The sequence below is a fragment of the Myotis nattereri genome (assembly GCF_964212035.1).
Source record: "Myotis nattereri genome assembly, chromosome: 1".
Classification (NCBI taxonomy): Eukaryota; Metazoa; Chordata; class Mammalia; order Chiroptera; family Vespertilionidae; genus Myotis; species Myotis nattereri.
In genome coordinates, this window is record NC_138075.1 from 180,722,338 (window position 1) to 180,735,516 (window position 13,179).

The 13,179-nt window shown below is 39.9% G+C and overlaps 1 protein-coding gene across 6 annotated transcripts in view; it reads right to left on the minus strand.

Moving 5' to 3' along the window:
• ANXA3 (annexin A3) overlaps positions 1–13,179 on the minus strand; it is a 50,397-nt gene that overhangs the window by 21,489 nt on the left and 15,729 nt on the right. For all 6 annotated transcript variants that reach the window (XR_013995998.1, XM_081091545.1, XM_081091546.1 and 3 more), the window contains 4 exons: positions 11,374–11,461; positions 7,673–7,767; positions 6,354–6,467; positions 3,476–3,566 (listed from right to left, as the gene is read on the minus strand). Coding sequence is in view for 5 of the 6 variants with exons in the window: in XM_081091545.1 (XP_080947671.1) it covers positions 3,476–3,566; positions 6,354–6,467; positions 7,673–7,767; positions 11,374–11,461 (388 nt within the window). In the remaining variant the exon portion in view is untranslated. The remainder of the gene's footprint in view (positions 1–3,475; positions 3,567–6,353; positions 6,468–7,672; positions 7,768–11,373; positions 11,462–13,179) is intronic.

A 13,179-nucleotide genomic window follows, 5' to 3' on the forward strand; every position in this document is an offset into this window, starting at 1 on the left:
TATGAATGCTTGTCCTTTTAAATCAATAAAAGACAATTATAGAAAGTGATATGAGGTTATCTTGTAGCAAGAACTGTGTAGAGATCGAAACTCTTCCAGCATGTTTTAGTCTGTTTTTATGAAATCTATATTTTTTCTAGAGCAATTCAAATAAGCAAAATTCACTATAAATTATCTAAGTAATAATAACATTAGGTAGGCACCCTTTTACCTAATAGTCATGGTATCATTATGTCTATTCTTCACTTTAATTAGAAAAAAATAATTATTTAAAAATATCAAGCCAAAGAATAAAGCTCTCACGTGTTAGAATTTGAGGAAGTATTTTACATTTTAGAATCTTCTAGATGAGGCCTTATCGTCATTTTATGTAGCCTCCCCACACCTCCCTTGACCCCAGATAGTTTTCAAGAAATAAGAATATGAAATACAACGCCTAGTTCCTTTATGAGGGCCAAGCAGACAGCCCCCTTTAATGGATTGCTCATGCCTGGGTCACCATTTCGCATGACACAGCACCACTGCTCTTGCTGCAGCTGACTGCAACAGGGTTGGCATCTGACTCTAGGTGGCCAGCAACCCAAGAGGTGACTGGGTGGGAGAGCGTTGTCCGAAATAATGCTCTCTACTAGCCAGTGCCTTCCTGAGCCCATTGAATGTGTTCCCTCAGGGAGTGAGCTATACAGAAAAAGGAGACAGAGGCAGTAGAGTAGCAAAAGAGCGAAAAGACTCCCAGAAATAAGGCACAAAACAGAGGCCAAGAATAACCAGAAACCAAGGGCAAATACAAGCTTTGAGTAGACAGACACTGCATGGCCAGGGGAGAGGAGTTACTGGGCAGTGTCAAAAGCAGCAGAGGCAGAGAGGGAGGAGAAGGAGTGGCTGTAATGAGAACATCAGCGCGGGCGCCATGCATGCCTGATGCTGAGGGAGTGACAAGGTAGCCGAGTCCCTGGAGCAGGGCTGCTGGTGCCGGGTCTCTGTAAAGCTTGGCTGTGCCTAACTGAGACTATTTCCTTTCTTTACGTTTTGTGTATCATTAATCCCTACTCACCAGTGACCTACATGCAATTCCATTTCTTTTGGCCTTAGAGAGCTCAGCTCACCCAGATATCACGGCATCTGGTGACTCGGAACTATTATCGCTTGCCATGTTTACAAAACAACAGCCCTAAATGCTAGATATGGCACTTGGTTCTTAAGATCCCAATCTGGATCTTGAGGATATTCATTCAATAAATATTTGAATTTGCCTTCTGCTGTTCTGAGCACGGGAGCCACAGCAGTGAACGAAACAGACAAAAAGCCCGCCTCCACAGAGCCTACATCCAGGGCTGTTTGTCCGTAAGTGCTGGGCTCCAGGGGGCCGCCCTGTGGCAGGTCACCTCACGGAGCAGTGACTTTTCTAAGAAACACCAGGAAGCAGCAGGACCTGGCTCTGATGATTTTTCATACGTAAATAAATTAATGGAACCAAATTATATGTTGAACTAATGGAACCAATTTTTTTAGACACTTACAATGTACCCACTGTGCCCACTTAGCAATTACCTCATCTACTCCAAATTTACCTTTCTGTACCCTGCTTTGTGGAGCTGGGTTTGGGACTCTACAAATTACATTTCTCTTTTGTACCCACCCCGAACACCCGTTAGGTTCCACCAATTCGGAGGCGGAGGGGAGCACTGGAGGGAGACTGGAAGGCAGGAGGAGGAAAGAAGAACATGCTATTTGCTTGCTATTCAGGTCAATGGCAACCCCGTGAAGGGCTTTGTCCCTGACAGCAGCAGCTGTCCAGACTACTAGGACAAGTCGCTTAGCACCCCCCCTGGGGGTCCAGCTCCGGCCAGATGGAACCTTTCACGGAGTCTGGACTCCAGCTCCTTAAGCCTCTCCTCCCAGCCCCTGAGGCATCAACACCTGCAAGACAGTGCCTCTCCTCCGAGCTTCTAGTATCTGAAAACCCCAACCTCTTTCCTCTGGCGTCCCAGCCCGGGAGTTATACCTCTGTGCCCTTTTTCACTTTTCAGTCCTCCCAAAGGTGTTCAAACAATTCTCTACATCAAATTCTCTGTTAAAATACCGACTGCTATTTCTGTTTTTCTCACTAGACCCTGATTAACACATCAGCAATGAAACAGTCACTGACCTATCACTGAGGTGTTGACCTTCTAACGGGAACTTCTCAAAGTGGCCTCTCTAACCCCGACCAGGGGGACAGTACAGCCCTGATGGAGACCCCTCCCACTGCAGAGGCTTCCTGACACACAAACTCAGAAACCATGGCTCCCTTGCTGTTCTTGGTGAGGTTTACAGAGGCTGCTGTATGATACAGAACTGGGCTGGTATTTGTCCCTGGTTCCTGGTAACTCACCTCTAAGCCCTTGGAAATTACTAAATAATAGAAATGTCTTTGTTATTCCTGGCAGGTCCCATGAACCACACCTGAGTATTTGCTGACAAGATGATTCAGGATCCGAGTGATCAGGGTCTGGCCACACCAGAAAGATTTGAGAATTTAGGTTCTGAGCCACATGAGATCGGCCTGACCTCTTGGGGGAGGAGCACTGAAGATGAGTTTAATCATGTGGCCAGTGGTCCAATCGATCATGCCCATGTAATGAAACCCCAATAAAGACCGTGGAATCCAAGCCCGAGTGAGCTTCCCTGGTTGGTAATTATACATCGATGTGCTGGGAGGGTCGTGCATCCTGAGGACACGGAAGCTGTGCATTCGGGACCCACTCAGGCCTCTCCCTACGCATCTCTTCATTTGACCAGTACTGACTTGTATTCTTTATAGTAAACCTCTAATTACGCGCAGAGCACTTTCTTGAGTTCTATCAGTCATTCTAGTGAGCTACTACACCCGAGGGAAGAGTGAGAACCCCTCAATTTGTAGCCATTTGGTTAGAAGTGCATGTGGCCTGGGAACACCTGCATGGGTAGCTCATTTCTGAAGTTAGGGTAGCCTGCTTGGGCCTGTGCTCTAACTTGTGAAGTCACGCTAACCCTGGGTAGTCAGTGTCAGAATTGCAGAGCAGGGACTTGTTAATTTTTATATAGCTGACAGGCTATTAGGACTTCAGCTAATTGCTGGACACATTCTCTAAATGGTTCATCTAATTTCCCACCAAAAGCCATGAGGCTGATCTAAGTGGCTTTTAACACATAATGTTAACGTACAATGATCTGAGCTCTTACACGGATGAAATTAGTTGATTCAATTAAGCGGTGACCACTGACAGCAAAAGGCAAAGTATTAATGCCATCGTTATGGAGCAGTTTCTAGCTCAATCATATTCATTTTTTCTCTGAAAATCCCACAGACATTAGCCCATTTTAGAATGGAGACTCTTTTTGAAGTCTTGCCTTCTCAAAAGCCTTGTGCAGAAGAGATTGGTGGGTTTCTGGGAAAGGCAAACACTGGCTCATATACATGTGGATGGTGGTAAAAGTAAGCAGAGAAGATGACCTGTGTAGTAGGCTTGAGAGATCTCCTTCATCTGCCTGCTTGTCCTGGTGGTTAAGATTTCAATCAATGCATCTTCATCTGTCCCAGCGCCCTAAAAAGGGAATCTGTTTTTAGAGCACTTAAAAAACTTAAATTCATGCATTTCAGTCTTAATATCTTGTTTTATATGAATGAAAAGAACAGTTTTGAATAAGTCAACATAAGGGTCTTTATGGATCTAAAGCAGTTTTCTAATATTCCATATTTTAGTCTTAAATAATATAAATCATGTGGAGTTAACTGACATCAAATTTCCCCCAAAATTTCATACTCTAATTAAAAATCAATTGAATAATTCTAGGAAGAAATTGTAGAAAGGGAAAAGCCTACGTCATTCGAGATCAGAAGTGAGCATTCAAACACACCATTATATTTAGGAAGGGCTCTGCAATTCGTTTGAATGAGTTCATCCCTACACTAATGTACTAGGTTGGTCAGCATGTATCACCCTCTTCATTCAGGGAGATTTTATTTATTTATTTATTTATTTATTTATTTATTTATTTATTATTTATTTATTTATTTATTTATTATTATTTTTTAAAATATATTTTATTGATTTTTTACAGAGAGGAAGTGAGAGGGATAGAGAGTTAGAAACATCGATGAGAGAGAAACATCGATCAGCTGCCTCCTGCACACCTGCTACTGGGGATGTGCCTGCAACCAAGGTACATGCCCTTGACCGGAATCAAACCTGGGACCTTTCAGTCTGCAGGCCGACACTCTATCCACTGAGCCAAACCGGTCAGGGCGATTCAGGGAGATTTTAAAGCCTCAGTAATGTATAATGGGCCCACGTGGTCTAGGGATTAGTTACTCCTGAGGCTTGGTCTGTACTGAATCACACTGTGACTCAAAAGAAGCCACTTACACTGGGACTTGATAAAATAAGACCAATGGCCTGGCTGGTGTGGCTCTATGGTTGAATGTCAACCTATGAACCAGGAGGTCACGGTTTGATTCCAGGTAAGGGTACATGCCCAGGTTGCGTAGGGAGAGGGGCAGCCAATCAATGATTCTCTCTCATCATTGATGTTTCTATCTATCTCTCCCTCTCCTTTCCTCTCTGAAATCAATAAAAATATTTTTTTTTAAAAAAAACAACACCAATGCAACATATGAACAGAGGCTGAATTCTTGTCCCTCAATGGAAGATTCCTACTTGCCCCCATATCTTGCCTTTAAAAATTATTAATTTAAAAATTTTAAATACACGAATTTTTAGAGCAGTTTTAGGTTCACAACAAAATTGAGTAGACCCAGTATATCTTTTACCTTCCATGCTTAGTAAAAGAATGCCTAATTTTTTTACTTAGCACATAACTACCCAAGTAAATACATACTATGTGTCTCAGCTTCCCTTAGAGCTAGGTTTATCCATCTAACTAAACTCTCATTAACGGAATATATGTGAAGTTCCCTGTACATTTTCTGATAGTCCCCAAGGATCCGGGATGAACCTTTCTTTTTCCCTTACTCTTTTTTAGCTTGGATGAAGACATATGGCTGGACTGAAACTGGATCTTTGTTGAACTGGGATGGTCAGGAGAGGGCGTGATGGTTTTACATTTTAACTTGGCCAGGCTACATTCCTCAGTTATTTAACCAAACACTAATTAGGTTTGCTCTAAAGGTGTTTTGTAGATATAACTGAAGTCCATTATCAGTTGACTTTAAGGGAGATTATCTTAGATATTTTATGTGGGACTAATTTTGTCGGTTAAAAGGGTGTATGAGCAGACCTGAGGCTTCTCTGGAGAAAAAATTCTACCTGTGGGCAGCAGCTTGAGGTGGTGCTAAGAGTTTAAGCCTGCCCTTCAGATTTTAGATTTGCCTAGCTAGCTCCATAACCATGTAACCAAGTCTTGCAATACATCTCTTAATATATATCGGACTAATTTTGTCGGTTAAAAGGGTGTATGAGCAGACCTGAGGCTTCTCTGGAGAAAAAATTCTACCTGTGGGCAGCAGCTTGAGGTGGTGCTAAGAGTTTAAGCCTGCCCTTCAGATTTTAGATTTGCCTAGCTAGCTCCATAACCATGTAACCAAGTCTTGCAATACATCTCTTAATATATATCTCCTGCCTACTGGTTCTGCCTCTCTGGGGAACCCTGACTGATAACAGATAGAATTTTAAAAAGACACAGAGATAGATAGGAGCCAGACTGTGCTGGAGGATGAAGGTCATAGAAAGGAGTTTAAATTTTAAGTATTCAAATTCATTGGCAATTTATGCAGCTGAATAATATAATCGATTCTAGAAATAACTTTATAAAAGTAATTTTGGCTATTCTGTGTGAATAAACTTGAGATGTGTAAAAATGGAGGCAAAGGGACCAATTAGGAGGTCATTGGTATGGTCCAGTCAAAAGATGATGGTGGTGAACTAGAATATTAGCAATGGATTTTGAGAAATATGCTATCATTTTTTATAAATCTTGGAGTAGATCTAATAGGCCTCCAGATAGATTTGGGAGCTCTGAAGGATGAGGGAAAGCAAGTGATCAAAGATAATACTAGGTCTTTGGCCTAACCAGTGGGGTTGATGATGGTGCCATTCATTTTGAATGGCAATAAAATAGAGAATTTGAGTCTTCAGGTCAAAAACAAATAAATTAGAATGACAATATCCTTTCAGCCCAGGATCACCTGGGTTCAAGGTTCTACAACTGCTTCCCACTTCAGGGTTGTTCTACTAATTGGAGAGTACAGATACAAAATGACACCCAAATCTATCAGATTTACACCCATATCTCAGGTGTGCATGGGAAGAAAGTCACCATTTTTGATGACATAGTCAAATCCTGGGCAGAAATGACTCGTGTAGGGCTCATACCTTCATGGATTTCTTCAGCTGCTTCGTATCAAACACTGCCGGAGGAGTCACGAGGGCCACCATGAGATGCTCAAAGTGGCCAGAGAGATCACTCTTCAGGTCATCTTTCAGTTTCTAAAAAAAAAATGGTAAGTGTGACATACTCTTCCTTTTTCTTTCTCTAAGTCACCTAGTGAAAGATGAACATATGTAACAATATAGATGAAAACACGAATGTTCTAAAACTCTCTCTAACCTCATCTCTTCCTTCTGCTTCCTCTTACACCCATACCTTTGACTTTCCATATTGCTGCCATATTGGAACTTTTTCTGTTCCTTAAATGTCCCCACCTGGATTTGCCTCAGGGTTTTTGCATTTGTATCTTCTGTCTGAAATGCTCTTCTCTCCACATCAAGTGGAGCAAAAGCCTTGGCATTTAGTCTTAGTTGAGAGTAAGGTAACAACCCCCCTCACCGCTGTCTCTTCACCACCCGATCTAAAGGAACCATTCACCAGTCATTCTCTACCAATCATCCTATTTTAATTCTTTCATAGCACTTACCAATATCTGAATTTATTTTATTTACTTATTTATTATTTTTCTAATTGAATAGTAGTTCTATGAAAGAAGAAAGGATCTGCTTTTTATACCAGTGAATCTCCAATGTCTAGGACATCTTCTGACTCAGCGAAGTACCACAGTTCTGACACAGAGTAGTTTATTATTGAACAAATAAAGCATGTGAAGAAAAAGACACACAAATGTTCTTGTATAGTTCTTAATACAGTTTCTTATACTTAGTAAATTTTCATTTGCTGAATGAATTAAACCTGTAATTACATACACATGTTACAGTTAAAAGAGAAATTAAAGCTCATCTTAGACAGGATTTATCAGATAATTGGTCAGATAATTCTTTGTTGGGGGAGGGGGCCTTGCTTGTGCATTGTAGGATGTTTAGCAGCATCCCTGACTTGTACCCACCAGGTGCCAGAAACATCCCTCTCTCCCACACCAGCTGTGATAACCAAAGTGTCTGGAGACATTGCCAAATATTCCCTGGAGAGTAAAATCATTACTGGTATGGAGCCAACCATCTAAGGCAACTTGCTTATTCAACAGGTAAAGAAATTAAGACCCAGAAAGATCAAATAACATGCCCAAGGCTATTCAGCCAGTTAAGGGCAAAACCAGGACTCAAAATCCAGGTTGTTAACTGGAAACTGGGTACTTTCTGTTATACTTGGCTTCAAACAAAAGATCTGTGGGCATAATCCATGGGAACATCCCTGGTCCACTAGTGACTAACTCTTTTCTGCCCATGTTAATCAATTGTACCTTTTCATATGCTGCTTGATATTCCTTAACAATCAGCTGCCGCTGTGCATTCGACCTCTCAGTCAGAATGCTGATAAGCGTTTTCTCATCAGTTCCTAAATGAAATGAAAATAATGTTACTTACTACCAATCCAAAGATGCTTACTACCTGTCATGAACAAAAGAAAATGATTGATGGTCTGAAACAAATGCAGACAGGAAGGCATTTTAATTTTTATTATTATTTGTTTTAGAATATTTTTTTGTTGTTGTTAATTCTCACCGAAGGATATTTTTTCCTTTTATTTTTGAGAGAGAGAGTGGAAGGGAGTGAAGAGACAGAGAGAGAAGCATCAATGTGAGAAAGACACATCCATTGGTTGCTTCCTGCACACGCCCCAACAGGGGCAGGGGTCGAACTTGCAACCCAGATACATGCCCTTGACTGGAGTCAAACCTAATACCCTTCAGTTCACAAGCTGATGCTCTAACCACTGAGCAAAACCGGGTATGCTAGAAGATGTTTTTATTGATTTTAGAGAGAGACAGGAAGGAATAGGGGAAGAGAGAGAAACAGCTGCCTCTTGCATGCGCCTTACTGGGGATAGAGCCTGAAACTCTAACCCTAACTAACCCTAAACCCAGGCATGTGCCCTGACTGGGGATTGAACTGGTAAACTCTTGGTGCATGGGATGACACTCAACCAAATGAGCCACACCAGTAAGGATGGCATTTTATTTTTAATTTCCAGGTTGAAATCTTTATTTCTTTGTTTGCCTGACTTTTTGAAAAAGCAATTAACTTTATTTGTATAGTTTTTGGGGAAGAAAACAATCACTGCCTAAATATTTCTCTGACAGAGGGAGCAGCACAGGAACATACTGCTTTTGGACCAGGTGTTTTTTCCGTATGAGGTTCAGTTACTATCCTGTATCTTTTCTCTTTCTTATCTCCATACTTGACATCAAAATCTCCTTCCCTCTAAAAAGAGAAACTGAAATTTATTGAGAACCCACCATGTGCGAGACACCTTTTACTAGTAATTACTGTCATATTTGATATTCACAGGGGCCCTGGGAATAGGTGTGACTAAACTGCCCTAAAGATGACGACACTAACACTTAGAAAACTGACCTCCCTTGCCAGAGTCATGCGGCTTTTAAGTGGGGAACAGGAATTTGAACCCAAATTTCTGACTCCAAAACATGTCTCTCTCCTGGTCCATACCCCTCTCAGGCATTCCACACCTATTTACTTAGCCACCCGAGTGAGGAATAACATCTGGCCAGGGCTGATGCTGGCCTGCCCAAGAAAGACCTCATGATCACTAGTTTCTTAACCATTATAGTATCAAGATAATGTAAGTCAGGTTAGCCTCCTTAGCAGTAGAGGAATACACCTCGGTTGGGGAGCTATGAGCTGGCCTGCATGCATTGGGTCTGCATGACCAGGATGGTATAAAAGAATTATTGGAATGCTAGACTCAACTTCTCTGTGTTAAAATGACCCACACACAACTTGGGTATGCACAATCTTGACAATCAATGGTACACACGCTACATCACTGATGGGATAAAAGGAACTGTACTTGGTTAGCTACTAAGTCCCCCATTGAAAGATGCTGCCCCACTGTATCTGCGGTCTTGTAGTTTCCTATACAGTTAAGACAACACAGACTTAGAGTCAAGCCTAGTTGTGTCCTGTGAGCCTGACTATTAACTTGGGCCTGTAATGGCTTCTGTGTTGGTGCATGACTAGACACTTCCAAATGCGTAAGTATCAGCATGCCCCACATTGAATTCATTCTACTTCCTTTCTAACTTTTTTTTCATTCTGTTCCCTCATCAATGACACACTATGATGTAGTCATCCAATCAAAAATCCTGGGAGTCATTCTATACTCCTTTCTCCTCTTTCCTCCCTACATTGTAGCAATCCTCTGCATCTCTTGAATTTGTCCTCTTCTCTATCACTGTGTGCTCATCATATATTACCCAGAAACTTCAACAGCCTCCTAATTTGACCCCCTTATAATTCATACTGTATGTTACTGCCTAAACATGCATCTGATCATATTAATCTCTTGCTTGAAATCATAATGCTCTCTGCAACCTTCAGGATGAAGGTTACACTCCTTTATTTAGGTCATTAGGATCTAGCTCAGATGCTTTACGAAGCCTGCTTTAGAATATGACTATACAGAAGGATCATAGTTACTGCCAGAGGGAACTGATTTAATGTCATGAGAGGCTGACATACACCATGGATCTGTTTCCTATGAGAGAATTCTGATTTCTCCAGGGAGCAACAATCTTGATCATTGGTGTAGCGGGAACCTGGATCCAAATCTCTGACTAGAAAACATGTATATCCCTCTCTCCACCATTTCAGACCCATAAACTTGCAATAAAATTTACTATAACCAATGTTAGAAGAAAACCACAAACCGGAAGAAGATCTTTTCATGGCCTGTAATTTTTTAAAAAGTTTAATATCCAGAATTTATAACCTGCCAATCATGAAGAAGACAATCCAACTAAAAAATGGATAAAAGATATGAAGAAGTCAATCATGGAAGAAGAAGCAAATAATCCAGAAATGATTATTTGGTCATGGGAATGTGGAGAAGAGAGGAAACAAACACACATTCAGAATGAGATGCAATTTTAAATTCTTTTACTTTTTAATGAGAGAGAGAGAGAGAGAGAGAGAGAGAGAGAGAGAGAGAGAGAGATAGATTTGTTGTTCCATTTATTTATGCATTCATTGGTTGATTCTTGTATGTGCCCTTACTGGAGATAGAACCCAGAATCTTGGCATGTCGGGATGATGCTCTAACCAACTGAGCTACTCAGCCAGGGCCAAATGAGATACCATTTTAGTCTCACTCAATTGGAAATATGGAATAGTATGACCTTAGCAAGTATTGATAAGAATATGGAGCAAGAGGAAATCTCATGTATTCCTGCTAGGAATGCTGTTTTATATAATCATTTCAGTGAGCAGTTTGGCAATAATTTTAATTTGAAGATAAACACCTTCAACTTAGAAATTCAATTGTTTTATTCTAGAGAAATGTTAGCAACTGTGCACATGAGACATAAGCAGGAATATTTAATGTGATATTTTTATATTGTAATAGAAAAGAATTATAGGCAACTTAAATATTCCACTAATATTGTCATCTTACAATATAGTCATCTAATAGACTGCTATGCAGTTAAAATTAATGAACTAGAGCTAAACATATCAACATGGATAAATCTCAAAAACATAATGTTAAGGGGTAAAAAGTTACAGAAGAATTTATGCAGTATGATTTCAATTTATACTGTTTGAGACCACGCAAAACAATATGATGTACATATATATGTAGTTACAAAATTACAACTTTCATGGGAATGAACTCTAATTTAAGATAGTGTTTATCTCTAGGGAATGAGATGGGAATGAGGATTGGCAGGGGCTGTATTTGTAATAATTTATAATGATGATGATAATTACTATTGCTGGTAGCATTGATGGTAAATAAATAGGGCAAATTTTAAGATTTAATAAAACTGGGTTCCCTTTACTTTTCCTAATTATTTCACAATTTTAAGTATCTTACAATTTCTCTGAGTAAGCCAACGTGGGCAAACTGAACCATTTCACTTTTGGACTGTAAAATATAATCTAATTTGCTTCAACATGAAGAGAGGACTTATAAAGCACCACTCACCAATTCCTCGGATTGCCTTTCGAATCGCTTCAGCATCCACTGATGGGCTAAAGCCTGGATAATCACGCACTGTCCCACGGTGTCCCACCTAGAAGGAAATATTTGAAAGTCCCACCAATTCAAAATGACACTTTTGTTTATATTACATATGCATTTTCCCATCCACTATTGTAAAAATAACAAACCCAGAATTTGCACACCTTCCTCTCCCTTCAGGAATGATAGCTGGGCTATCCAACATGATAGCTGCCACGTGGATTATGAGGCCTCTCCTTTTCCCCTCTTGTGTAACAAATTAGAAATATAAATAGTATTAACCCTGGAACTCTGAATAATATTTGTTTTAAAGTGGCATCCGCATCACAGCAAAGAAAAAGTGGAAATTTCCTACATCCTCTTGGATAATTCAAAGCTTTCCACTGCATCTCACACAGAAGTAATTGAGGTTTGCAGACTTCAATTGTTTTAATTAATATTGACCATTGTCTGGGGAACGCTGCACTAACGGATCCATAAATGAAAACCCCATTAGGACTGCCTGTTGGTAAGCTTTGTTTAATGGATGTGAAATCATGGCTGATAAATTCTCTTCAGAATGTTCCACTGACATAGATCTTCAGGAATAGCATGGAAATGAAAACTGCCATGATACCAATTTTAAACACAAATTAGAACCATGTCAGTAAGCTGGGAAAGGCCATCCTGTAGAAAGAATAAAATACCTTAAAACTGTTCAAGAGATGGTAGAAGAGCCATTAAGACATTGAGAAAAATCCAAGTGAACATGCACTTTATGGTATTTTCTAACTTTTTGAATAAAAACCTATCTTTACAGTAATAATGTTTTCTCCTAAACTGATTTTCCTATCCTGTTAATGAATAATAGTAGCTCTGTTACTCTGTGTTACTATGTCATTATCTAGGCTCTCCTGAAGTGTTTAATATTTAATGAAAAGACATTATCTTGTCACATTAAAGTGATGGAAAAATTAATGTTCTGGCACAGTAAAAATTGATAGTAACTTAATATATTAGATTGAATAATTTGTTTCAATACAATCAAATATCACTTAACCTTACAGTATCCAAAATAAAGAGTTTTGATTCTAAAAAAGTAATTCTAACGAATCAGAAACTAGATGTGAATGTGCCTGATCTAAAGGCACTGTAAGAAGCCAGTCATGTCAAAATAATCATGGGAGAATTCTCTTTTTCTGGGGCTTAAATATATTATGGATTCCCAGAGCCAAATGGCTTCATTTCAATTCTATCCTCCTATGAACTTTGTATTTATCTATGTGCCCACCTCCATGTGTGGCATTTTAGAAGAACCACCACCATATTGCAGCAATTGGGTGCCTCATGCACAGCACTGTACCAGGCACTTTATATACATTAACTATAACCGGCATCACAGTCCTGATGAATGCGTAAAAGTGACGCATTTCACATACAAGACACCAGAATTTAAGAAGGTGGAGAATTTGCTCAAATCCACACAACTAGTTAAGCAGCAGCACCTGAATTTGAATGCGGTCATGACCATTACAGCCCATTCCTAGCCTTTCTTGAAATCTGGCCTCTGAATCACGTGGAGTGATTCTTTAAAATGCATCCAACCAGGCCCTGTCATAGACACACTGAATCCTATTCCTTAGAAGTGAGGTGTTAAGGTAGACATTACACATTCAAGAAGCTCCTCAGGCGATTCTGTGCCATGCAGATAAACACGGTTTTTTCTGAATACAAAAAGACAAAATAGGAGTCCGATTTTAATTATTTCATGAATTACGAAAACTCAGGGTT